The sequence below is a fragment of the Curcuma longa genome, chromosome 17 (genome assembly GCF_044706935.1).
Source record: "Curcuma longa cultivar G26 ecotype Majalengka, Jawa Barat chromosome 17, ITB_CL_G26_1.1, whole genome shotgun sequence".
NCBI lineage: Eukaryota > Viridiplantae > Streptophyta > Magnoliopsida > Zingiberales > Zingiberaceae > Curcuma > Curcuma longa.
The window spans coordinates 2593640-2618242 of NC_133877.1; the positions used below are offsets into that span (position 1 = coordinate 2593640).

Consider the following 24603-nt stretch of genomic DNA (forward strand, 5'->3'; position numbering starts at 1 on the left):
AAATAAAATATAAGTTTAAAATAAAAAGGTACTCTTTAATTTCATTTTTTTCATCATTATTAAAAGTTTCATGATTAAAAATATTAAAAATGTTCATCCTATTTTTTATCTTTTCATGATTAAATATCATAAAATTCGATATTTATATGTAAAATGGCGGGAAATTTGACTTATTTCACACGCTTCGTGAACAACGCCAGTGGCTCTGTGGCAGGGGAGCCGAAGCGACCAGTAAAAGGCATGGCAAATGGGGGAGAGAGAGAGAGGGAGAGAGACAGAGGAGGCCGAGGAGCGAGAAGCGATGGCGCCGAAGAGGAACACGAGAGCCGCGGCTCCGACGTCGGGTCTGTCGCCGCGGAAGACGAGGAGCGCCACCGCCGGGAAGCGGGCGGATCCTCCTCCCGCGAAGAAGTCCAAGCAATCGTCCAACGGGGAGGCGAAGAGGGCGAGAGCTGGCAAGAGAAAGGTCAAGGACGTGACGGCGATTGAGGTTTCCGATGCTGAAGAGGATGAAGCCGCCGCTGTTTCCTGGAAGACCATCATCGTCGAGGCCTGGTGAGTGATTCTTCTTACCATTGCATAGAAGATGATTTCCGGTAAGGGGAAAAAATCGGAAATGGTGATTTCTTTCTGTTGTTTGAACCTGGATTTTCTTCGAGAAAGGGAAAGTAAAAGAACGAGAACATCGAACTAACAATTAGGGTTTTTGTGTACTTCTAGGAAAACCTAAAAACTGAAGAAAAGTCAAATGGGAGTTATACATGCTTTGTTTCAAAACACCGAAAAAAACAAAGATTTTTTATTTGAATGATGAAAAAACTAAGGATTCAGGAAAACAACTGTTGGTTGGAGAGGAATGAAGGAGAAAGGGGCTTCAGTGAATGGGATTGTATGGTCGAATGTGATAGATGGGTTAGGTTGCCTTGAGCCTGGCTTGGCACGAGCTAGGTTAGAATCCAAGCTCTCACCCATTGGTTGGGCAAGGTCTAGGTCAGGAACATACCTTTGCTTGTGTTGACTAGGGCATGACTTGCACATGGTTTGTTGAAATCAACTAGGTCATTTTGGCCTCGACTATAGCAAGGGTGGGCTCATGCATGATTCATTGAAACCCCTATTGGATTGTTAGGAAAAGCATGTACAAAATGTAGCAGAAAGATAGGGCATTGTGATGAAGGTTTGGAGTTAACAGACAAGATTGAATATGAAGAATTTTACTATTTTACAAGGAAATAATTGTAATCCCAATCCATGAGAATTGAAGACATCTATATTAAAATGAACTATCTAAATGGATGCAATTGAGCAATTTTAAATTTATAATTCTCAAACAATGTACTTTATATTTCTTGATTTCTCAACAATGCACTTTCCTCTTACTTAGCTAGTCTTAGGTTTTTATACGTTTCCTTTTTTGTGTGCTATTATTTTCATTTACTATGAAAGTTTATTTGTGTTATGATACAAGGTTTTCAAAAGTGTATGTGGGCAACCCATTGCATAATGCATACGCAGCATATGTGCATATTTGTGAGTACAAGCTGTTGGTTGGTATTAGAAAATATATACTGATAAAAAGGTTTAACATACATACAACGAAGTACATTTATGAACACATCAAAGACAATATTGTTCAATCATGCAACGCAAAAACATGAAACAAATACTCGTTATATATGCACACAAACAAGCACTCATATGTATGGATTGTGCATATAGTTCATTTACAAAGTAAGTATTCAGCATTTACCAAATAGAGTAATTTGGGATTTGTAGTCTAAATTGATTAAAATGAACCCTCTCTATATATATATATATATAGCTCATTAATAGAACTTGGATAGTACAAAAGACCAATCAAGGGACACACTTATAGTGACATTAGCAGGATGATTTCAACTTCATTAATACCTTTTTGTAATGTCTACTTTTTCATCACTCGCTCCAGCAAGCAATGCAATTCTTTCAAGACGAGGGCCATACAAGTGAAGGAAGGACTGGAAAATGCTGTTCCTGGAATTGTTGTATCAATCAACCCTGACAAAGTAAGTTTCTCTGCTTCAGAGCTTTTCGTATCTAATGGTTTGTGTTGAAAACAATATTGATTTCATTGTGTCGGGTAAAGGCTATGTTCTTTCTTAACTATGCCCTGTGAGACTATGAGAGTAAGAGTACTATAATCCTTCTCCCTTGTGATAGCAGATATGATATTCAACACTCTATGTCCCACAGGCTTGTACAGACCTGGTTCCATTACCATATTAATACCAATTCAGTGGAAAAGGATGCTCCTTTTAAAAACGAGTGTAACCTTAAAAGGAAGGATTCAAATCATTGGTTATTCAACAATTACGTTGTATTGTCTTTATGCTTTCGAATGTGAATTAATTTGAACATGCTCAAAGTTTGATATTCAATAATGCTGTAGTGCTTGAGTTAGAATCTCACTTGAAGCGTCACTACGTTGGCTAATTAAAATGGCACTGGATTACCATCTTGTATATTCACAATATGCTCTCTTGCTTCCAGTTTTTAATGTTATTCCCTCGTTTAGTATGATGTTTAGTCTCGTCTATTTTGTAACTTTTCACTGTTAAGAACTACATTGCTCTGAATGGTTAGTCATGTGTTCTTCACCCCATAAAATCCGTTCTGTTGTAGCTAATTTGCTTCTTGATTCAATATTCACAGCCACGGCGTGGATGCTTTGAGATACGCGAGGAAGGCGGTCAAACTTTTGTATCTTTACTGGTATTCTTATACATCACTGCTGCATATATCCCATCTATAGCTCTAAAATGCTTCTACATTGAACCGAAGAAATCTCGAGCAACTCTCACTCCATCTCATATTGATTCAATTCATCCAATCGAACAATTTATGGATCATCTATCAATTTGTTCATAGATTTCTAACCCTAATATGTTTCTTTGCAGGATATGATGCGGCCCTTTACACCAATGAAGAAGCTCAACATGGAAGATGTAATCACGGACATTGTCGAGAAGATCACTTGATTGAGAGTGACTACATGATCCGTGCACTCTATTTTGTCGGCTGCAAATTGTAATACCCCTAAATTTGCGTATAGATTGGCAGGTGATTCGGTAGGTTAACTTAAGCAGGCAGAGAATGGTGCTCTAATGGATCTTTTTGTTTTGTCTTTGTGCGTTTTAACCTGATCCAAGCTTGCTCTAGTGGATCATTTTGTTCTGCCTTTGTGCGTTTTAACCTGATCCAAGCTTGCTCTAGTGAATCTTGTTTGCAGGTGTAAATGGCATAATGTTTGAGTTGTAACGTTGCTAGCCATCAAAAATACAGGTGGAAATAGCAAAATGGAAGAATAAAAATTGTAGTCTAGAAGTCCATGTGCTGCAATTCTTAAATTAAAGCAAGGCATTCATGTGAGCTGAACACGATGGATATGCTCCACCAACGACATAAACTTCACGTGTAGATTTTCCAGATGCCCAGGCTATAACCAAGTCGAATTAACATGAGCTCGAAAAGCATGTGAAGAATGCTCGTCAAATGCACTTTTGATCCGGGGATTTCAGACCAGTTAACAGAGACCTCAATCATTGGAATGCCGATGTGTTTGCAGAGGTAGACAAGCTCTACATCGAAGCACCACCTGAAAAATAAATGGCAAATGTTAATGCTTCTGTCAAAGGATTTAGTATTCAAAAAACAACACTGGTTTTTTTTTTGCCCCCTTTTGAAGAATAAAAATCTCTTTCATCCACAGAGTCTGTGCTAAAACTCTATTTAGCCAAACCAAGCCTAACTAATATCCCAATCCTGTCGAGTTCCTCCTATCTCTGCCTTCTCTAGCCAACTTCCCCAGCTAAGGTCTGAGCTAGATCAAGAGATTAACAAATTTCTGTATCCATTATAATTCACCCGTAACATTAGGCTAACCATCAATGAAATACTGCTGGTCTAGATTATTAATAACAGAGAAGAATATAATCTGTTCCCGGACACTGACAACTTTATGAATATAAGGTCATGTGTCCTATGATAGAAGAAGACAGCCAGTGAGTTTTTTCTTTTTTTTTAACAAAATGAGAAGATTTCCTTTGATGAATAAAGTACCTTTTTAATCTCATATTTGTGAACAGTCTCCTACCAGCAGCTCTTGTAAACATTTTAAAGCCACACTGTAATCCACAAGCAGTCTTGTAAAAATGTCCTCAATTTAAGCTGTAAGCTGTTGTGAATCACGAATGCAATGAGTAGTGACGGTATAAGAAGACTCTACCTGTGTATCACGAATTCCAGGACCAGCAGTTAGTAGAACAACTAGATGGAAACCCTTCATGAGAAAATTTCTGTACCACTTCCTCTATAATAAACAAAGCAAGAGTCAGTTTATAAAAGAAGATAATGCTCAGACTAAGTTAAGGAAAATAAAGGAAATTAACTGTAGCAAGAGCCTTCTTCTCCAGATGAGCACGAGAACCAAAGGCAACCACTTCAATTTCAGATAATCTCAAACTCTGATTGCTAGGGTTCAGTTCTTTCACTTTATCAGTCAAAGCACGAATCTGAATTACAAGTTAGATTATCATAGTTTTCCAAAGCTGATTAGAGGCAAGAATATTGTATGGACTGAAATCAATGCGCTTTTACAAACCTGAGATTCCAGCTTTTCAAGGTCATTTATTTTAGTTGCTCCATCGGCATCAAGCATTAAGAGTAGTTCACCACGTGAATGAAGCATCCCCTGTTAAACAATGCTTCAAGCAATTGCGAAGCACCAATTAATCAGTTTCATAAATGGTAGACCAAATGGATTAGCAATCAGAAGACATCAATCTCTTAAAATGAACTGAAGGCATGGAGTGCACTTTAGGAAGAATATCATATAATCTAGTTAGACATATCAACTTTTATTGAGATAATAATAGAAAAAAGATAGGAATAACTCACTTTCCTAATAGCTTCTCCTTTTCCATGGTTTTTTCCAAGTAGTATAACCCTTACATTTTCAATCTTATATTTTTGGACAAAACTAAAAGCTACTTTTGATGTTCGGTCAGTACTCCCATCATCAACAATTAATACCTGTGTAGAAGCACATGAAGCAATAAATATTGAGGAATAACATGATCCTTTTCCAGAAAATATAGTCTGAGTTTACTTGGATGGATAACTAGAAGCGAGAAGGTGAGGGAGAGGAAAGCAAAATGTAAATATACATGAATTGATCCATGATCCATGTAGGATTTTGTGATCATTTCCCTCTCCCTTTCCCTTCCCATCTTATCTTTACACTAAAGGAAAATAATAGAAAGCAACAAGAAACTAAAATCCAAGTTAGAAATCAGCATGGAATAAAATTTACCATAATTATATGCTGGTTACTAGTGTGCTTCTTTATTTATTTATTTTTTTATTTGACACTAGAGACGCAAAACCACTTAATAAAAGTTAACAGGTATCTGGCACGAGGCATTAAAAGCACTGACATGAACTAAGAGTTTGATGCCTTGAGATAGCAATATTCAAGGTTCTAATGTTATTACTATTCTCTCCAAACTCTTATCAACTCGTTTAAGTTTTTGATGATGTTGTATTTTTTGGGAATGGATATCCGTATCAAAGCTGTTTTCCATATAGATAAGAAATTGTTTGAAAATATTCCACAACTCTAAGTTTGATATGGCAAACATGGATACCAATGAATCACTTTAGTTTAAATTGAATTACTGATGTGGGTGGGTAACAGTGCTCTCATGCAAGAAAATGTTGTAAATTTTATTAAAAAAATTTGAAGAGATCACAACAAATCTCTATCTAAATTTTACTGAGAAAACTATACAAAACAATGCAAATTCCTGGCAGTAATTTGTAAACTTGGTGAAATAACAAATATAAGCACGCTATGAAATCGATCAATTACTTCATATGATTATATTTTCTGAATCTTTCACATATGCAGATTGCCAAGTATAGCATACCATGAAAATTAAAGAATTTTAGCAATTTTGATAAAGTACTTTGCACAACGCCAGAAAATTTTTACTCTAATCTTGCTGAATATAAAGCATAACTTCATGGCTTTGTCAAGAAGGCAACCTTTTACTTTCAGTAAATAATAGGAATAGTAACAGTTAGCTTCTTTTGTGCTAGATGAATCCAAGCTCCTTTTTATCCTAGATGACTCTTTTGCTTGTCATTCTAATATAAACAAGCTAATTATGCTTAGAAATTTAGTTGCAACTACAACTATGGCTCTAAAAATTCCAAATGCTCCAGTTAGAAAATGTAAATAGATAAGATTACAAGACCAGTAGTCTATTAGTGCTGATTTCAGAAATTCACGGTACATTTAGATACACACACACACACACATGAGCATATGAATCTTCAATTCCAAACAAATAATTATCCACAGCACTTTTGCTTCTTGTTACATACCTCATAAGTAAAGGACTTGTCTGAAGATGCACGCTTTTGGAGATAGCTACAAGAAATTTAAACAGCAACATTATCAAGGATGGACAAGATACTAATCATTAGAGACTTATAAGTTTTATTTACATGATCAACCAAAAAGGTAGTTTCTGGCAATATTGTTTTCTATTTCCCACATGCACATCCATCATCCAAACAAACTAATAGTACGTTTCATGATAATAAAACAGTCGTTACAGGGAAACATTATCCACTTACTTAATGGTTTCAACAAATGCACCAGGAAGTCTATGCTCCTCATTAAAAGCAGGAATAATTAGAGATATGTATTTCTCAGCTTGATCAAATATGGAGGGGCAAGGAACCTGATATATGGAAACAATATTCAGTTGCTGGAAAAGTAATGGTCAGTATCAGTTAATCACCATAATAATCGTGAGCTATTTCTGCACACGTAGCAGAAATGATGACCTATAGACAAAGCGATGTCATCCTTAAATTATCATTTTGTAGCAAAGTACCACCATAGACTTAAGAAATTCAGACACAACATTAAAATAGTAAGAAAATTAAAACAATGTAGTGAAAAATGGCAACCAGCAACCGAGATTGTTAGGAGCTTACATTGGAATGGTGAGGTGCTCATAGAATCACATTGTGTGGATTGTAAGATAGTACAATTTAACGAAAATATTTTTTGGCATATTCATAATTTATGTATGCATTACCATTCTATAGTAATGCTTCAGTATTTTGCATCAATCAAATATCATGAAGCTAAAATGAAATTACTCACATGGTAAATATAAGAAATTTGGAATTTTGAACAATGCAACTGTAAGGGTGTTGTCTTATATGATTCAGGCAGTAACTTCTATAAGACTGATGACAATGAAAAGGTCAAAAGAGTTATCAAGGTTAAGAAGCCCCACTCTGCTGTAATTCAATCAAACATAGTAGTGATACCCTATGTTATCACTGTGGATTCAATGCCCCACTTAATTTCTTGGTCAGCTAAGCCCCAAAGAATGGATCACCAAGTTCATAAATAAGTCACAAAATACATCACATAGAATGATATAATCATATGCCATTCTCGAATGAGCTCAACAAGAACAGTAACCCAAACTTTACTTGCTAATTAACAAGAACATGATAGAACATTTTGTTTTTTAGTTGTAATTTCCTTTTGAGGAGAAAGGGAGGAATACAAATTACCCAAGCAACTTATGAGTGATGAATACGAGATTAAACCCCAAGACATAATGTTACATTACCGAGGTCAAATACCAACAAAGCTAACAGAGATATAATTTGCTGTGTACAAATAACGAGAGCTGAAGAATAACAAAATATGGGAAATAAGAGGTTCATTTTAATCTCCATAGGTGAACTAACACATTCACAAAGTCCTGAAAAATCATCATCTCCAATGATCTAACTTTCATAAAATGAGAGAAAAAAAATAGCCCCCAAAACTGAGGATAATACCTTCTTCAGGGAGTTCGGATCTTCGAAGAACACGTCCGAAGAAGAGGCTCTTTCGAGGCTTGAGCAAAGGTAAACCGAAATCAGACAGAACAGTTGCAAATCAACAAACACGGAAAACAGTTCGACGAAGAGGAGGATGCTTACGAGTGCTCGCAACTGATTCTTCGGACGTGCTCCAGCAAGAGCGCCGCGAGACCGAGCCCCAAGACCAACACCTGACATCACAACTACACCGTGAGGGGGGAAATTGAAAAGGGAGGGGGGCAATCGAGGATTAGGACACGAACCAGAGAGAAGATGAGAAGGGAGGCGGAGAGGAGATCTGGGAAGAAGAGAGAGGAGACCGATCCCATCGCCATCGGCCGCCGTCGACGCGACGTCGTTGATGGCAGCAACACTGTAACGAGATTTAGGGGGCATAAATGGGCCGAAGCCCACTAAGAACAGGAATAAGGCCCATCATGAAATTGGGCCTGCTCACAGAAGAGAAGAGAAGAGTAAAAACAGAGAGAGAGAGAGAGAGAGAGAGATCAAAGGACATTTTTTTCTCATTCGCTCAGATTTCTTCCATCTCCGATCTGAAAAAGTAACAGTCAAGAAGAAAACATCGAGAAAGTGGATGTGGATGCTTCCGCTTTCCAGTTTCCTCCTCTGCCACCTAAAAAACCTACCTTTTTCCAGTCCGCCACCAAATTAACCACCTCCCTCCCATGGCCGCTGGCGAGGAGATCAAGAAGAAGCACAAACACAGGGAGGAGCAGAAGAAGCCGAAGAGTGGGGACGGTCACTTCAAGCCGAGCGCGGACGTGAAGGGCATCCGGTTCGGCGGGCAGTTCGTGGTGAAGTCGTTCACGGTGCGACAGGCGGCGCCGCTGGAGCTGTTGCGGTTGCTGGACATCCCGCCGTCGTGCCTGGCGCAGTGGCCGGGGCTGCCGTTCCCGTCGACGGCCGCCTTCCTGCCGACCAACTTCACCATCCTGGCGCAGCACGCGTGGCGCACGCTGACGCTCGGCCTCGGCACCAAGAAGTCCAAGGCGATCATCTTCGTGTTCGAGAGCGAGGCGATGCGGGCGGCGGTGGACCCGCAGTGGCCGCGCGTCCTGCCGCTCGGCGACGTCAACCGGCGACTCATCCGCGGCCTCGCCGGATGCGAGATGTCGCGGTTCAAGTTCCGGAAGGGCTGCCTCACCTTCTACGTCTACGCCGTGCGCCGCCTCGGCGCCGCCGGGTTCGCCTGCGCAGACGACCTCCGGAGAATCCTCGAGGCCGTCGTCGCGCTCAACGACTTCTTGGACCACACCGCCATGCTCGCCCTCCCCAGCCAGCGGAGCATCACCTTCCAGAATCCGGCGGCGGTGGCGCACTGAGATCGAGATCCAAGATGAGATTTTTTTGGTAAAACTCGTTCCTTTTTTGTTTCCTCTCTATGAATTCTTCAATAGCTACCTCGATCCCAAAACCCGGCGGCGGTGGCGCACTGAGATCGTGATCCAAGATGAGATTTGCATTTTCTTTTTGGGTAAAGATTGCTTCTTTTTTCGTTTGCTGCCTTCGAACTCGTGGATGAACAAGAGATCCTTCATTTGTTGTCTATGTAATTGTTCTAAAAGAGATCTTCCTTTGCTCTTCAAGTTGTAAATTCCAGAGATCGTTCTTATTATTTCTGTAAAGATCTGTTTCCCTTTTCTATTTTATTGTTAAAATAAACTCAATTTATTATTTGTTATAGAACTTGTCAGTTTTATGGTTGAGCAGCTCGAGACAGACCTCATTTCTTATATTATTTTTCTCAAATTGAAAGAAAATTACAAAAATAGCTTTTTGTAGCTGTATAAAACTATCAAACTAGTGAAGTAAACAGACAAGAAGAGTTCAGGTTTAAGTTAGTGATTCATAGTCTGATGAAACTTAACTCTTTCAATCTCGTGATATCGATCGATCATGAGCAATCGACATAAGATCAAGTAGTCGATCTGCAACTCGGTCACTCGCCTCCTCTAGTTCCACCCTAAACACCAAATCTGTGGCTCTCTTCTTAGATGCTAAAGCTCAAGAAGCCAAAGGTTTGCTTCACTACAAAGAAGATAGTGGGAACTGAATTCCAATAAAGGTGCCCAAGAAAAGTGGTGGCAAGAACCTTTGGACCGGTTCAATTGGTCCGGTTGAACCAGTTGTGTATCCGTGGATCTATTTAACCGCGAAAACGCAACAACTAGTCGATAGATTTAGTTGGGTCTGTGCTCGGAAACACTGTCCCTAGAGAGGAAGGCAAGCTTTGGACAAAGGCCCACATGTGAGACCCTGCTAGGTTGAGTTAATGATGAAACATGGCCTTTCTTTATGCAAAGAGAGGAAGAAGTTGAAGTGGTAGGGCCCTACGATTTCCACTCTTTCTTTGTGACCAATTTAAGAGTGGGACAAGAGATCCACTTCTTGCTTTATTGATGCCTCTTTACCACCATTGCGGTGGCTTCATCATTGCTAGCATCCGGAGCTTTACCTTACGGTCCCGAGACAAATCAAACTAATCCACAATAGAAGAGGATATTGTCTCAGTTTCATCGAAATTCGATCTTATCCATTTCAGTAAGTCTATCCCGTAATAATCAACTCAATCATGTTCCAACTATGTTTTTGAGTTTGTATTTTTAAAATGATTTTGACATTCACGAAGGAAGAAATTACTTTTGAACATTTTTGTATGGAATATTTAAAAATAAAGATAAATTGCGGGGGCGAAATGAAATATTCAGTGAGATATAATATATGAACCAGGCTGAGTTCTTCAAATCTTCTCTGTTGCGTTGCAGGGGAAAGAATGGCTACGGCCCGTAAGCCCGTCGTTCTTCTCCAACAGCTAGATCAAAAGCTATCCGATCTTCGACCCCTCCACCTCCGCCCTCGTTCTCCGCCTCCTCGTCGACGACCAAGACCCATCCCACGATCCCCGCCCGGCCGCCCTCTGCCTCCACCACATGCTCCGCCGCGGCCTCACCCCTCATCCCGCCACCTTCAACCGCCTCCTCCGCCGCCTGCTCCTCGATGCAGACCTCCTCCACACCGCCTCCTCGCTCTTCCGCGAAGCTAGGACCCGGATGGCTCTCGACGCACACAGCTTCGCCATCATGATCCGCGGCCTCTGCGACGCCGGACTCTTCGACGAGGCTTCCGCCTTGCTGGACGAGTTCGAGGTCGGCGGCGAGGCTTCCAGTGTGGTCATCTATACCAGCTTGATCGACGGGTGCTGTAAAAGAGGCAGCTTTGACGCCGCGAAGCGATTGTTCGACCGGATGAAAGGCCGGGGCGTGGCGCCCAACGAGTTCACTTACACCGTCATGATCAGCGGCTGCTTCAGGAACGGATTCCCTACTTCTGGTTTCGAGATGTACGACGAGATGAAGCGGAGTGGAGTCTGCCCCAATCTCTACACTTACAACGTTTTGCTATCGGAGTGCTGCAGGGGGCAAGACTTCTGCTTGGCGTTCCAACTGTTCGATGAAATGACTCAGAAGGGAATTCTGCCAAACGTCGTGACGTATAACACCATGATCGGTGGGTTTTGCAAGCAAGGCAAGGTAAAGGATGCTGAAAAATTGTTCATTAAATTGAAAGCTGATGGATTGCGACCGAGTCTGGTTACTTATAACCTTCTCATAGATGGCTATTTTAAAGCAGGGCAGGGTTCCAAAGCTACAAGTTTAATGAATCAGATGAAGAAAAGTGGTTGCTTGCCGAGTATCGTAACTTACAATGTGCTCATCAATGGGCTTTCTCGAGCAGGCGACCTGATTGGAGTAGCAAATGCTTACAAGGACATGAAGCTTAGGGGATTAGCTCCGACGCTTGTCACTTACAACATCCTCATTGATGCTTTTGCTAGAGCAAATGATACAGATAGGGCCTTTCAGATGTATGAATCAATGGAGAGAAGAGGTTTGAAAGCAGATGCCTACACATATGCTGTTCTAATACATGGTTTGTGCATGCAAGCCAATATGAAAGATGCTCGGAAACTGTTTGATTCGATGAACGACAAAGGGTTAAAACCAACCGATGCAACTTATGACATGATGATATATGGGTATGGCAGAGAAGGCAGTTCCTACAAGGCTCTAAGGTTGATCAGTGACATGATATCAAATGGAATGGCTCCCAATATCGCGAGCTATGGTTTAGCAATTCGAATTCTTTGCAAGGATAGAAAGTGGCACGAGGCAGAGATTTTGCTAAGCAAAATGGTAACTTCTGGTTTGCGGCCATATGATTTTGTATACGAAGCATTGTGTTGTGCCAAAGTAAGGTGCCAATAATCCTCTCATAAGTTTCTCAGAAGAACTGAAACTTATCTGAATCAACCTTCTCAACAGCAATCGCCCAACATGATGATTTGAGCCGATGTTACTGAACTTGGATATGGTTCTCAATGCAGATTTTCATCAAATTAAGAGATCTGATGCCTATTGGTGCTTCCTATTGGTGAGTGTATCTGGATTTACCAGTTGTGCAGGTTGGTAAAGGTGTTTCAGGAAAAATAGTGTAGTCAAAATATACATTTTTGACTCAGAAAATGCTGAATTCAGTGATTAATCTAACAGTATATATTTGATTTATTCTGTTAGTATGTTAAGTTAGTTCTGCATGGAAATTAATAATCTGTAATTGTGTAGTGTGATCATACATGATCCATTAGTTCTTAGTAATGTTGCAAAAGTGATGCTTTTGTAGGCTTGCTGAATTATATTACTTTCCCCTCTACATGGTGCAAGTCAAGTATGCTCAAGTTTGTGTAATGATGATCGGATGCATCCATTTCAACTCCCTCGCAAGGTGCTAGTCTGCAGCAAATAGAGCTAAGACATAGGGCATACTCTCGTGCAAATGAAGATTCGATTCCCATGCAAGACACCTATATATTTGGCGTTTGAACCATTCATGATGTTGGGTTATCCGTCAAGACCCATCTATACTTCTCGAATTTATTTTAATAGTCAATAAAAAATTTTTATCTTTATGATTAATTCATTCAAAGAATTGGATATCTAAATTATTTTTAAAAAAAATTGGCATCTCCTATGTTACCGTAGAGAAAAAGACAATTATGGTCCACACAAAAGAAGGAAATTAAAAAGATTTGGACTGATTTTATCCAATCGAATGCAACCATCCAAACAAATACAACCACTCACCCATCCACCCAATTAAATTAAGCGACGACAGGAAACCAAACTATTTTCTTTATATATTTTTTTCATGGAAGAAAAAAAGAAAAAATATATTTTATGGCAAGCACTAACTCATTCATCCAAATTACTACCCAATGGCAGTAAACTAAACTATAGCTTTATTTTTTGTGCGTAGTAAAAAACAAGAAAAAACATTTTAAAATAAATATTTTTTTGTAATTGTATATATTATAAGAAGTAACCGAGTTAATAGCCACTTTACTCTTCTTCTCCCTTTCTTCTCACACAATTTTCTGAGAATTGATCAGACAGAATTGAAGCAATTGATGGAGTTGGGAAATAGATGGTCTCTGCGAGGAGAAACAGCCCTGGTCACTGGTGGATCCAAAGGGATAGGGTAAATATTTTGCTTTTATCTTCTTTCTTTTTGTAGCCTTTTCTTTTTGGGAAAGCTTTTGCATGTTGTTGTTTTTGCAGGTTTGCTATTGTGGAAGAACTAGCAAGATTTGGAGCAGCAGTTCATACGTGTGCCAGGAATGAAGCAGAGCTGAAGGAGAGTTTGCAGAAATGGAGAGACCAGAAGCTTCAGGTGACTGGTTCGGTCTGCGACGTGTCTTCCTCGGAGGAGAGGGAGAAACTGATACAGGAAGTCAACGCCGTCTTCAACGGCAAACTCAATATCCTGGTGACGATCGATCGACATTTGTTAGATATTTGTTTTATTTTCTCTAGCTAGCTAACTGTTAACTGGATTCGATTGACTGTTAATTCGTGAAGGTTAATAATGCAGCGTTTGGTGGTTACATTAAGCCAGTTTTAGAGGTGACTCCAGAGGAGTACAAGCACACCATGAACACCAACTTGGAAGCTGGTTTCCATTTAAGTCAACTCGCTCATCCTCTTCTCAAGGCATCTGGACGGGGCAATATCGTCTTCATCTCCTCTACTGCGAGTCTCCACGGAAAATCTTTTATGTCCGTCTATGGAGCATCTAAGGGTATGTATATCCTAGTCCTAATTATTCTCTAAAAAAGGGGGGAAAAATCCATGTTAATATCTATAATTTGGATTGGTTGTGTGTTAATTATATTAGGAGGCATGAACCAACTGACTAGATGCCTGGCTTGCGAATGGGCCAAGGACAATATTCGTACCAATTGCGTTGCGCCCGGTGTCATCGCTACGCCGATGGCTAAGAGGGTATGTGATTAATTGCTTGTCTTTAATTTGTCTCAACTTAATTGTTCCTAATTTTCATGTAAATTAATATCGTGAAAAAATTAACATTGCATAAGAATTAATTAATTTAATGTTTAATATTTAATAGTTCACGGAGAATGAAGAACTGGTAGCGAAGTGGTGTCATCGTGCTCCGCTTGGGCGTGTGGGAGAGCCTGAGGAGGTGGCAGCTTCGGTGGCTTTTCTTTGCCTTCCTTCTTCGTCTTTCATCACTGGCCAAGTGATCACTGTCGATGGAGGTAAGACAATAAACGGTGACATTTAAATATATATGTGTGTGTGTGTGTGTGTGTGGAATTGTGTACGCTTTAATATATACTTTAGGATGGAATCGCTACACTGTGTTTATTAAGTATGTATCGATGTGATATCATTGGTTTATCTTTGTAGTTATTATATGAATTGAATACTCTTCATTAAACAGATGGACATGTATGCATTATTATTCAAGTAGATCTCACTGCACAGACAATTAGTTCCTTGAGCTGCAAACACTAGCTCCAGTCAGACCGGGAAAAACGTAGAAACAAGTAGTTTCATCGCCTCCATCACTACATACTACCTTAAACTTTTTATTAAGTTAGTTTTTAACTATATTTTTATTAAAAAAATAAAGTTTTATGTAGCTTATTCTGGTTAATACACTGTAGATGGTTCAAACGCTTCAAAACTTTACCGACATGCACGCTCCTGTGATGATGTTGCGCAAAGAGAAAAAGAGACCTACAAGGCACTCCAAAAAAGAGGATTAGAATGACACTGGGAAGGGAGGTTCCCGATAAGTCACTCTGACGCTCAAATTAGGATTCGACTCGAAGAAAGAGTTTAAAGAGCTTGGAAAAGTTAAGATTTATGTGTGTGTACCTGTGCCTTGCTTATGGGCATGAGCACCTTTTTATAGCAGCTGATCTCCGAAATATTAGCAACCATTTGATAAATATTCGAGCAGATTAGTTCCATTCTGGAAAGATTTTGTCTATTTATATATTCATTCCTGTTGCCGCGAAAGAATTGGTTCTGTTTTTCCGATTTAAGCGGAACGATCACGTCTTCAAATAAGTATCACGTGCTGGAAGTTAATCCTGGATGTAGGAAATGTGTCGACACCGCACCACGAGATCGACACAAGATACAAAAGGCGTGCCCAGACCAAGTTATAAGGTCGGCACATGATACAGAAGGCGCGCCGAGACCGAGTTATGAAGTCGGCACATGATGCAGAAGATATGCCGAGACCGAGTCATGAGGTCAGCACTTGATGCAAGTTGCATGTAAACACCGAGTCATGAGGTCGACATATGCTTAAGGAAGCATATCGACACCAGGGCGGGAGGTCGAGAGTTTACTTAGGATTTAGGGAATAACTCTCGTCAATTAACAGATACTTATCTTTACTCTTTTTTCCTTATCTCCCTTATACCCGACGCCCACGTTATTACTAAATAACCCTCCGCATCATAACTTCATCTTTACTTATAAAATTTTATATTATCATCTATGAAAGTGAAAATGATGAAATACTTATGGGTGTTTGGTTTGAAAATTTTTTCTATTTTTCTATTTTTATTTTCTAGTTCTGTTTTTCTATTTTTTGATATAATTTTTAGAAAATAGAAAATGTGTTTAGTATGATATACTATTTTTTATTTTTTAGAAAAGAAAAAATAAAAAATATGTTTAGTTTATTAATATAAAAAATTATAAATAAAATAGTTTTTTATAATAAAAAGATCATCTTATTCATGGAAAAAGAAAAATCATATACAAAGGAGGTCAAATCTAACCCGACCGTGTGGGACCGTAAAATGAAAAATAAATTAAAATTAGTTGATTCAAAGTATTGGATATCTAAATTATAAAAAAATAAAAATAAAATTTATCAAATAAATAATTATAGTATAATCAAAAAATCAAAAGAGGATCAGCATAATTTGATAAAAAGTTCATAAAAGAAAAAAAATATTCAAGGGACAAAATACAAGTAAATCGGATGAAATAGTCTATTTTTGAGACGCAACCACAAAGACTTCTATCTCACTAACATATTACTTCCGTCGACGGATCAATTTTTACATTCGATCCTCTTCTTTGGAAGCTTCCTTCCTTGTTCCCATCCCTTCAAAAACATAACTAGTAAAAAAGGGTTTGTTACTGCCTCGTAACGATTCCGATGTTGGGTTCTGGTTATTGAATTCCAAATCTATTCAAGCTTCTCTCTGGTACTTGGATATCCCTCAGTGTCGGTCGCTTAGAATCATAGAGGGTTATCTCAGCGCAGGATCTCCTTTAGCCGCCTACCGCACCACAAGCTCACACCTTCCGCCAACCCCTCCGCCGCTGACTCCCCTTCGTCGTCGCCCATTTCGCCTCCTCGATCCTCGATTTTAACTCGGAGGAGAGAACTCCATCGCTTCCGAGGCTGAGAGCTGCCTTCGACCCCCAAAGGTTGCTCCTTTCCTCTCTACTTTATGGGAAACAAAAGAAAGGTCCGATTTTTAGCGCCACCGCCACGGTTCCCACCGAAGGCACCGGGTTCATGGAGGGTGAGTCAGAGATGCCTAAGTTGTTGGGGGTTGAAATTGCACCCCTTAAGTAGGGGGAGAAAAAGAGTTGTGCGATGAGGTTGCGACGTCAGAGAGAAATTTGGAGGCGTGCAGCATTACTGTAGTCGCGTTTTCAAATTTTCTATTTCTCAACCACAGTTTCCATTCTCTATAGAAAAAATGATAAAATATCATTTTCTATTTTATTAGAAAATGACTTTTCATTTTCCAGATAACGAGATTGGAAAACAAAAGCAAACAGTAATTTTTAAAAAATAATAAAATAAAAACGAAAAATGACCAAACCAAATGCTCCCTTATTTTCTCATGTGTTTATAATTTTTTAGGTCGTACATGTCTATATGAGTTAGATTGAGTGGTTAATTACTGCTCTGGGGTATAGTTGAGTTGGTTACAAAGGAGCAGACTTACAGAAGAGGGCAAGAGTTCGAATCTCAATGAAACTGAGACAATACCCTTCTCCATCGTGGTCAACTCTAGTTTCTAGATTTACCTCCTTACAGATGATCATGGGTCGTTGGAGTGGCGGATTCCACTTTTTTACGGAAGAGTTGTTAATTACTCTTTTTAATATGTTGAAAGAATACAATAATAATTAAGTTTTATTCTACTTAGATGGGGTTGGTTATATGATTCTTTCTACGTAATTGAGATCTATCTCTTATTATATCATATTTATTTTTAAATAAAATTTTATCTTATTTTATTATTACTAATCAAGTTTTTTTTATCTCCCTCATTTGATGTGTATATTTGTTATAGTTTCATATTATCTAATTGAAATATTTATTAATTAGTTATATTAAATATATATATACCATGTTAAACGTATCTTCCGGAGTTGTTGTATCAATCATCTATTGAGTCGGTCGCTAGTCGGATCAGATCGGTCATTATCACTAAGGGAGGAGCAAAGGCCTAGGTCATGGGACTAAAGAGAATGAGTTAGAAGGGGAGACTTTATTAAATATTTATAGATTATTTTTAATTTAGTCGTATATTTGAGTTAGAAGTGGAGAAGGAGAAGAGAAAATTAAATTTATTTTTTTAATTGATCGTTGATGAAATAAAAAATAATTAATGAATATATATTTATTATTTAATTAAGTATTCAGATTAAGTATGAGTGGGATTATATTAAATCCGTCTTCGTTTCTAAATTTAAAAATTTTCATTCTCAATTATTTAATAATTTAATCGGATTATAAAAAAAATCCTCAATTTGGACCAGGCATTGGATCCTCTGTCCTTCGTCCTCCGTCGATATGGCTAGCACTAATTACTCATCTACCCATGCATCCAATTAACTTACACAACGACAGATCTTTATTTTTTGTGCGTAGGAAAAACAAGAAAAAACATTTTAAAATAAATATTTTTTTATTTGTATATAATATTATAAGAAGTAACCGAGTCAATAGCCACTATACTCTTACTCTCCCTTACTTCTCATACAATTTTCTGAGAATTGATCAGATAGAATTGAAGCAATTGATGGAGTTGGGAAATAGATGGTCTCTGCGAGGAGAAACAGCCCTGGTCACTGGTGGATCCAAAGGGATAGGGTAAATATTTTGCTTTTATCTTCTTTCTTTTTTGTAGCCTAATTTCCTTTTTTGGAAAAAAAAACATATATATTTGTTTTTGTTGTTGTTGTTGTTGATGTTTTTGAAAACAGGTTTGCTATTGTGGAAGAACTAGCAAGATTTGGAGCAGCAGTTCATACGTGTGCCAGGAATGAAGCAGAGCTGAAGGAGAGTTTGCAGAAATGGAGACTTTTATATATATTATGTTATAAACCGTATAATATATATAAAAAAATTGATTTGTTCCTTTCAAGTATGAATCGTACAATAAATTGGAGTAATTCCAATTCAACCTATTCATAATTTAGGAACAAGTTTGCTACCAATCACAAAAAGAAATTATGATTTTACAAACCATGAAATACGAAGAAACAAAACCTCGCTCTGATACCAATTGATGGAATTTGTAAATCCTAAACCGCATGAGTTCTATAAACTAAATTAGAACTTCAAATAGGAAATACAAATTTAATGATCTAGTTTCTACGAATAACATGGTTTAATATGTAAAATATAAAATAACGACAAGGAACCTGTTTGTAGGGCCATGTCCTTGTCCTGCAACTCCTTGTGCTTGATCCCTGTGGAAGAAAAACAAAGCGGAAGCTAGAGGGAGGTCTTCCAAGGGATTTAGGGTGACGGCCGTAAAACCTTCGTCAATGGGGAACGAAGGCGATGTCACATGATGCCCTAAACCCTCGGGGACCAAACCCTTATATAGAGATCTGAACCGTTATCAGCCCATAGATAATAACGGAACAGATTAACTTATTTTCTATATTTAATCCCTATCCGATAATACCAAAAATGGATTAATAAAATAATAATAAATTTAATCCATAATAATATCGGAACGGACTAACGGGTTCTACATATTTTAATCCACATCAATAATCCGAAACCCGATAAACCTTAATTAGATCACTTAAATGGGTTCGGTTCGTATCCGCATATACAAATTACAATTAAGCCCATAATTAAGAAATTAAATCCAACATCCTGGTGACGATCGATCGACATTTGTTAGATATTTGTTTTATTTTCTCTAGCTAGCTAACTGTTAACTGGATTCGATTGACTGTTAATTCGTGAAGGTTAATAATGCAGCGTTTGGTGGTTACATTAAGCCAGTTTTAGAGGTGACTCCAGAGGAGTACAAGCACACCATGAACACCAACTTGGAAGCTGGTTTCCATTTAAGTCAACTCGCTCATCCTCTTCTCAAGGCATCTGGACGGGGCAATATCGTCTTCATCTCCTCTACTCGTGCTCCGCTTGGGCGTGTGGGAGAGCCTGAGGAGGTGGCAGCTTCGGTGGCTTTTCTTTGCCTTCCTTCTTCGTCTTTCATCACTGGCCAAGTGATCACTGTCGATGGAGGTAAGACAATAAACGGTGACATTTAAATCTGATCTATGTTATATATATATATATATATATATATATATATGTGTATATGTGTGTGTGGAATTGTGTACGCTTTAATACTTTAGGATGGAATCGCTACACTGTGTTTATTAAGTATGTATCGATGTGATATCATTGGTTTATCTTTGTAGTTATTATATGAATTGAATACACTTGATTAAACAGATGGACATGTATGCATTATTATTCAAGTAGATGTCACTGCACAGACAATTAGTTCCTTGAGCTGCAAACACTAGCTCCAGTCAGACCGGGAAAATTAAAACCTACAAACAATTAGTTTCATCGCCTCCATCACTACATACTACCTTAAACTTTTTATTAAGTTAGTTTTTAACTATATTTTTATAAAAAAAATAAAGTTTTATGTAACTTCATCTTTACTTACAAAATTTTATATTATCATCTATAAAAGTGAAAATGATGATAATATAAAAGTTTTATGTAACTTCATCATTTTTCTATTTCTATTTTTTTATTTTCTAATCTAATTTTTTAAAAATAAAAAATACGTTTGGTATAATATACTATTTTTTATTTTCTAGAAAATAAAAATAAAAAATATGTTTAATTTATTAATATAAAAAATTATAAATAAAATAGTTTTTTATAATAAAAAGATCATCTTATTCATAGAAAAGGAAAAATCATACAAGAAGGGGGTCAAATCTAATCGACCGTGTGGGATCGTGAGGTGGAAAATAAATTAAAATTAGTTGATTTAAAGAATTGGATATCTAATTTATAAAAAAATAAAAATAAAATTTATCAAATAAATAATTATAGTATAATCAAAAAAATCAAAAGAGGATTAGCATAATTTGATGAAAAGTTCAGAAAGGAAAAAAAATATTCAAAGGACAAAATACCAAGCAAATCGGATCAAATAGTCTATTTTTGAGACGCAACCACGAAGACTTCTATCTCACCAACATATTGCTTGCGTCGACGAACGGATCAATTCCTGCATTCGATCATCTTCCTTGGATGCTTCCTTCCTTGTTCTCATCCCTTCAGGAACAGGACTAGTAAAAAAGGGTTTGTTACTGCCTCGTAACGATTTCGAGGTTGGGTTCTGGTTATTGAATTCCCAAATCTATTCAAGCTTCTCTCTGCTACTCGGATATCCCCTCATATCGCTTGAATCATGGAGAGGGTTATATCAGCGCAGGGCCTCCTTTCACTGCCTCCCGCACCACAAGCTCGCACCTTCCGCCAACCCCTCCGCCGCTGACTCCCCTTCGTCGCTGCCCGTTTCGCCTCCCCGATCCTCGATTTTAACTCGGAGGAGAGAACTCCATGGCTTTCGAGGCTAAGAGCCACCTTCGACCCCCAAAGGTTGCTCCTTTCCTCTCCGCTTTATGGGAAACAAAAGAAATGTCCGATTTTTAGCGCCACCGCCACGGTTCCCACCAGAGGCGCCGGGTTCATGGAGGCCGAGGCGGAGATGCCTAAGTTGTTGGGGGTCAAAATTGCAACCCTTAAGTCGGGGAAGAAAAGGAGTTGTGCGATGAGGTTGCGACGTCGGGTAGAAATTTGGAGGCGTGCGACGTTACTGTAGCCGCGTTCTCGGGTTTTCTATTTCTCAGCCGCAGTTTCCATTCTCTATAGAAAATGATATTTTATCATTTTCTGTTTTTTTAAGAAAATGACTTCTCATTTTCGAAAGAATGAGATTGGAAAACACAAAGTAAACAGTAATTTTTAGAAAATAAAAAAATGAAAATGAAAAATGACCAAACCAAACACTCCCTTTTCTCATGTGTTTATAATTTTTTAGGTCGTACACGTCTATATGAGTTAGATTGAGTGGTTAATTATTGCTCCGAGGTATAGTTGAGTTGGTTATGATGGAGCAGACTTGCAGAAGAGAGCAAGGGTTCGAATCTCAACGAAGCTGAGACAATACACTCTTCCGTCGTGGTAATTTATTTTTAAATAAAATTTTATCTTATTTTATTTTTGCTAATCAAAATTTTTTTTATCTCTTTCATTTTTGATATATATATTTGTCATAGTTTCATATCATTCTAATTAAAATATTTATTAATTAGTTGTCATAAGTATATATATATAAACATGTCTTCCGGAGTTGTTGTATCAATCATCTATTGAGTGGGTCGCTAGTCGGATCAGATCGGTCGTCATTATCACTAAGGGAGGAGCAAAGGCCTAGGTCACGGGACTAAAGAGAATGAGTTAGAAGGGAGTCGATGGGGACTTTATTAAATATTCATAGATTATTTTTAATTTAGTCGTATATTTGAGTTAGAAGTAGAGGAGGAGAAGAGAAAATCAAATTTATTTTTTTAATTGATCGTTAATGAAATAAAAAAATAATTAATGAATATATATTTATTATTTAATTAAATATTCAGATTAAGTATGAGTGGGATTATATTAAATCCGGCTTCGTATCTAAATTTAAAAATTTTCATACTTAATTATTTAATAATTTAATCGGATTGAAAAAAAAATCCCCAATTTGGACCAGGCATTGGATCCTCCGTCCTCCCTCCTTCCTCCCTCCTTCCTCCTTCGTCAATATGACAAGCACTAATTACTCATCTAACCATCCATCCAATTAACTACACAACGACAGCAAACTAAACTATATCTTTATTTTTTGTGCGTAGGAAAAAAACAAGAAAAAAAACATTTTTAAAATCAACATTTTGTTTGTTTGTATATATTATAAGAAATAACAGAGTCAACAGCCACTCTACTCTTCTTCTCCCTTTCTTCTCACACAATTTTCTGAGAATTGATCAGATAGAATAGAAGCACTTGATGGAGTTGGGAAATAGATGGTCTCTGCGAGGAGAAACAGCCCTGGTCACTGGTGGATCCAGAGGGATAGGGTAAATATTTTGCTTTTATCTTCTTTTTGTAGCCTTTTCTTTTTGTTGTTGTTGTTTTTGTAGGTTTGCTATTGTGGAAGAACTAGCAAGGTTTGGAGCAGCAGTTCATACGTGTTCCTGGAACGAAGCAGAGCTGAAGGAGAGCTTGCAGAAATGGAGAGACCTGAAGCTTCAGGTGACTGGTTCGGTCTGCGACGTGTCGTCCTCGGAGGAGAGGGAGAATCTGATACACGAAGTCAACGCCGTCTTCGACGGCAAACTCAATATCCTGGTGATGATGATTGACATTTGTTCTTGCAGCTTTGATTTGACAAACTTCTCCCGCAAATAAAGCCCACTATTTTAATTTGTCACTGTCATTAATCTATTTAGTGGGTGGCTCAGTTTTCTTTTATTCAATTCTACAAAATTGTTAATTGTTAACTGAATCTAAAGTTGCTGATTAGATTTACTGTTTGTGAAGGTTAATAACGTAGCAATTGATTACCATAAACCAGTTCTAGAGGTGACCCAAGAGGAGTACAAGCACACCATGAACACCAACTTGGAAGCTGGTTTCCATTTAAGTCAACTCGCTCATCCTCTTCTCAAGGCATCTGGGAGAGGCAATATCGTCTTCATTTCCTCGATTTCGGGCCTTAAAGGATACTCTTCTTTGTCTGTCTATGGAGCATCTAAGGGTACCCTAACTTTTTTAATATCTAAATGCAACATGAAATTTGGTTACTAATCAAAATTTGGATTGGTTGTCTTTAGGAGCCATGAACCAACTCACTAGATGCCTTGCTTGCGAATGGGCTAACGACAATATTCGTACCAATTGTGTTGCGCCCGGCCTCATCAAGACACCTATGGCTAAAAGGGTATACAATTGCTTATCTTTGTCTAACTTAATTGTTATTTTTTCATTTAAATATCATAAAATTTTAAAATTGTATAAGAGTTTAATTTATGTTTAATAGTTCATGGAGAATGAAGAACGCGTGGCGAAGTTGTTTCATCGTACTCCGCTTGGGCGAGCCGGAGAGCCTGAGGAGGTGGCAGCTTTGGTTGCTTTTCTTTGCCTTCCTTCTTCATCTTTCATCACTGGTCAAGTGATTACTGTCGATGGAGGTGTAACAATAAACGGTGACTATTGAGTCTCTATCGATGTAATATGAGTACTTGTTTTTTCACGTATATGTATTCCTTTAGGTCATACATGTTGGTATGAAACCGACTTCTTTTAACATGTTGAAAGGGTGACAGTGTTAACTTTGTTTATGCTGAGTATACTTTTTGCCGGAGAGAGCTAAGTGGCTGACTGCCGAGCCGAATATCGAGTTGCCGAGCCTAGTGGCCGAGCTGCCGAGCTATCGAGTGGCCGAGCCGAGTGGTCGAGTGCCGAGTGCCGAGCCTAGTGCCGAGGCCGAGCTGCTGAGTCGAGCTACGATGTAATATGAGTGGCCGAGCCGAGTGGTCGAATGTGCCGGAGAGGGCTAAGTGGCGACGAGCCGATATGGGCGAGTTGCCGAGTGGCCGAGCCGAGTGGTCGAGTGCCCGACTTTCGAATGGCCGACTGCTGAGTTGTCGAGTGCCCGACTTCCGAATGGCCGACTGCCGAGTTGTCGAGCCGAGTGGTGACTGCCGAGTGGCCGAGCCGAGTGGTGACTGTCGAGTGCCGAGTGGCCGATTGCCGAGTTGCCGAGAGACTGAAAGCCAAGTCGACCGAGAGCCGAGTAGCCGAGAACCGAGAGCCAAGTTGGCCGAGAGCCGAGTCGGCCGAGTCGGCCGAGTCACCGAGTGCCGAGACACCGAGACGCCGGAGCCGAGTCGGCCGAGTGAGATGTCG

General features: G+C 38.7%; 6 protein-coding genes and 1 pseudogene across 6 annotated transcripts; 6 read left to right on the plus strand and 1 right to left on the minus strand.

Annotated features, from left to right (window-relative positions):
* The first annotated feature begins 301 nt into the window (after positions 1 to 301).
* Positions 302 to 3017, plus strand: LOC141812014 (uncharacterized). Its single transcript, XM_074700104.1, has 4 exons — positions 302 to 555; positions 1949 to 2045; positions 2692 to 2751; positions 2937 to 3017. Exons 1-4 carry the CDS (start codon positions 302 to 304, stop codon positions 3015 to 3017), a joined length of 492 nt encoding a protein of 163 aa, XP_074556205.1.
* Positions 3018 to 3233: 216 nt separating this feature from the next.
* LOC141811600 (uncharacterized) lies at positions 3234 to 8286 on the minus strand. Its single transcript, XM_074699619.1, has 11 exons — positions 8202 to 8286; positions 8059 to 8129; positions 7915 to 7972; positions 6682 to 6788; positions 6427 to 6472; positions 4936 to 5070; positions 4640 to 4729; positions 4428 to 4550; positions 4265 to 4348; positions 4099 to 4163; positions 3234 to 3634 (listed from the first exon to the last, which is right to left on the minus strand). The coding sequence occupies exons 1-11, from the start codon at positions 8271 to 8273 to the stop codon at positions 3448 to 3450; spliced, it is 1038 nt and encodes a 345-aa protein (XP_074555720.1). The 5' UTR covers positions 8274 to 8286; the 3' UTR covers positions 3234 to 3447.
* A 232-nt stretch (positions 8287 to 8518) lies between these two features.
* Positions 8519 to 9560, plus strand: LOC141811909 (uncharacterized). The gene has a single exon (XM_074699988.1). The coding sequence runs from the start codon at positions 8625 to 8627 to the stop codon at positions 9279 to 9281; it is 657 nt and encodes a 218-aa protein (XP_074556089.1). The 5' UTR covers positions 8519 to 8624; the 3' UTR covers positions 9282 to 9560.
* Positions 9561 to 10732: 1172 nt separating this feature from the next.
* Positions 10733 to 12374, plus strand: LOC141848264 (uncharacterized; annotated as a pseudogene).
* Positions 12375 to 13368: 994 nt separating this feature from the next.
* LOC141848265 (tropinone reductase homolog At5g06060-like) lies at positions 13369 to 14616 on the plus strand. Its single transcript, XM_074736317.1, has 5 exons — positions 13369 to 13494; positions 13575 to 13782; positions 13875 to 14094; positions 14191 to 14297; positions 14425 to 14616. Exons 1-5 carry the CDS (start codon positions 13424 to 13426, stop codon positions 14599 to 14601), a joined length of 783 nt encoding a protein of 260 aa, XP_074592418.1. The 5' UTR covers positions 13369 to 13423; the 3' UTR covers positions 14602 to 14616.
* A 3731-nt stretch (positions 14617 to 18347) lies between these two features.
* Positions 18348 to 20076, plus strand: LOC141811503 (tropinone reductase homolog At5g06060-like). Its single transcript, XM_074699528.1, has 4 exons — positions 18348 to 18465; positions 18579 to 18691; positions 18967 to 18983; positions 19581 to 20076. Exons 1-4 carry the CDS (start codon positions 18395 to 18397, stop codon positions 19887 to 19889), a joined length of 510 nt encoding a protein of 169 aa, XP_074555629.1. The 5' UTR covers positions 18348 to 18394; the 3' UTR covers positions 19890 to 20076.
* A 2584-nt stretch (positions 20077 to 22660) lies between these two features.
* On the plus strand, positions 22661 to 24009 carry LOC141811744 (tropinone reductase homolog At5g06060-like). Its single transcript, XM_074699798.1, has 5 exons — positions 22661 to 22772; positions 22836 to 23043; positions 23236 to 23452; positions 23529 to 23635; positions 23735 to 24009. Exons 1-5 carry the CDS (start codon positions 22702 to 22704, stop codon positions 23909 to 23911), a joined length of 780 nt encoding a protein of 259 aa, XP_074555899.1. The 5' UTR covers positions 22661 to 22701; the 3' UTR covers positions 23912 to 24009.
* The last annotated feature ends 594 nt before the right edge of the window (positions 24010 to 24603 follow it).

Excerpts from the sequence above, each read along its gene's own strand:
- LOC141811600 (XM_074699619.1), bottom strand. The coding sequence starts at position 8,273 with ATGGCGATGGGATCGGTCTCCTCTCTCTTCTTCCCAGATCTCCTCTCC. Across the intron at positions 6,473-6,681 it reads GCATTTGTTGAAACCATTAA|CTATCTCCAAAAGCGTGCAT; the intron begins GTAAGTGGATAA and ends AATTTCTTGTAG. Across the intron at positions 3,635-4,098 it reads ACAAATATGAGATTAAAAAG|GTGGTGCTTCGATGTAGAGC; the intron begins GTACTTTATTCA and ends TTTATTTTTCAG.
- LOC141848265 (XM_074736317.1), top strand. The coding sequence starts at position 13,424 with ATGGAGTTGGGAAATAGATGGTCTCTGCGAGGAGAAACAGCCCTGGTC. Across the intron at positions 13,495-13,574 it reads GGTGGATCCAAAGGGATAGG|GTTTGCTATTGTGGAAGAAC; the intron begins GTAAATATTTTG and ends TTGTTTTTGCAG. Across the intron at positions 13,783-13,874 it reads ACGGCAAACTCAATATCCTG|GTTAATAATGCAGCGTTTGG; the intron begins GTGACGATCGAT and ends TAATTCGTGAAG.
- LOC141812014 (XM_074700104.1), top strand. The coding sequence starts at position 302 with ATGGCGCCGAAGAGGAACACGAGAGCCGCGGCTCCGACGTCGGGTCTG. Across the intron at positions 2,046-2,691 it reads TATCAATCAACCCTGACAAA|CCACGGCGTGGATGCTTTGA; the intron begins GTAAGTTTCTCT and ends CAATATTCACAG. Across the intron at positions 2,752-2,936 it reads AAACTTTTGTATCTTTACTG|GATATGATGCGGCCCTTTAC; the intron begins GTATTCTTATAC and ends GTTTCTTTGCAG.
- LOC141811909 (XM_074699988.1), top strand. The coding sequence starts at position 8,625 with ATGGCCGCTGGCGAGGAGATCAAGAAGAAGCACAAACACAGGGAGGAG.
- LOC141811744 (XM_074699798.1), top strand. The coding sequence starts at position 22,702 with ATGGAGTTGGGAAATAGATGGTCTCTGCGAGGAGAAACAGCCCTGGTC. Across the intron at positions 22,773-22,835 it reads GGTGGATCCAGAGGGATAGG|GTTTGCTATTGTGGAAGAAC; the intron begins GTAAATATTTTG and ends TTGTTTTTGTAG. Across the intron at positions 23,044-23,235 it reads ACGGCAAACTCAATATCCTG|GTTAATAACGTAGCAATTGA; the intron begins GTGATGATGATT and ends CTGTTTGTGAAG.
- LOC141811503 (XM_074699528.1), top strand. The coding sequence starts at position 18,395 with ATGGAGTTGGGAAATAGATGGTCTCTGCGAGGAGAAACAGCCCTGGTC. Across the intron at positions 18,466-18,578 it reads GGTGGATCCAAAGGGATAGG|GTTTGCTATTGTGGAAGAAC; the intron begins GTAAATATTTTG and ends TTTTGAAAACAG.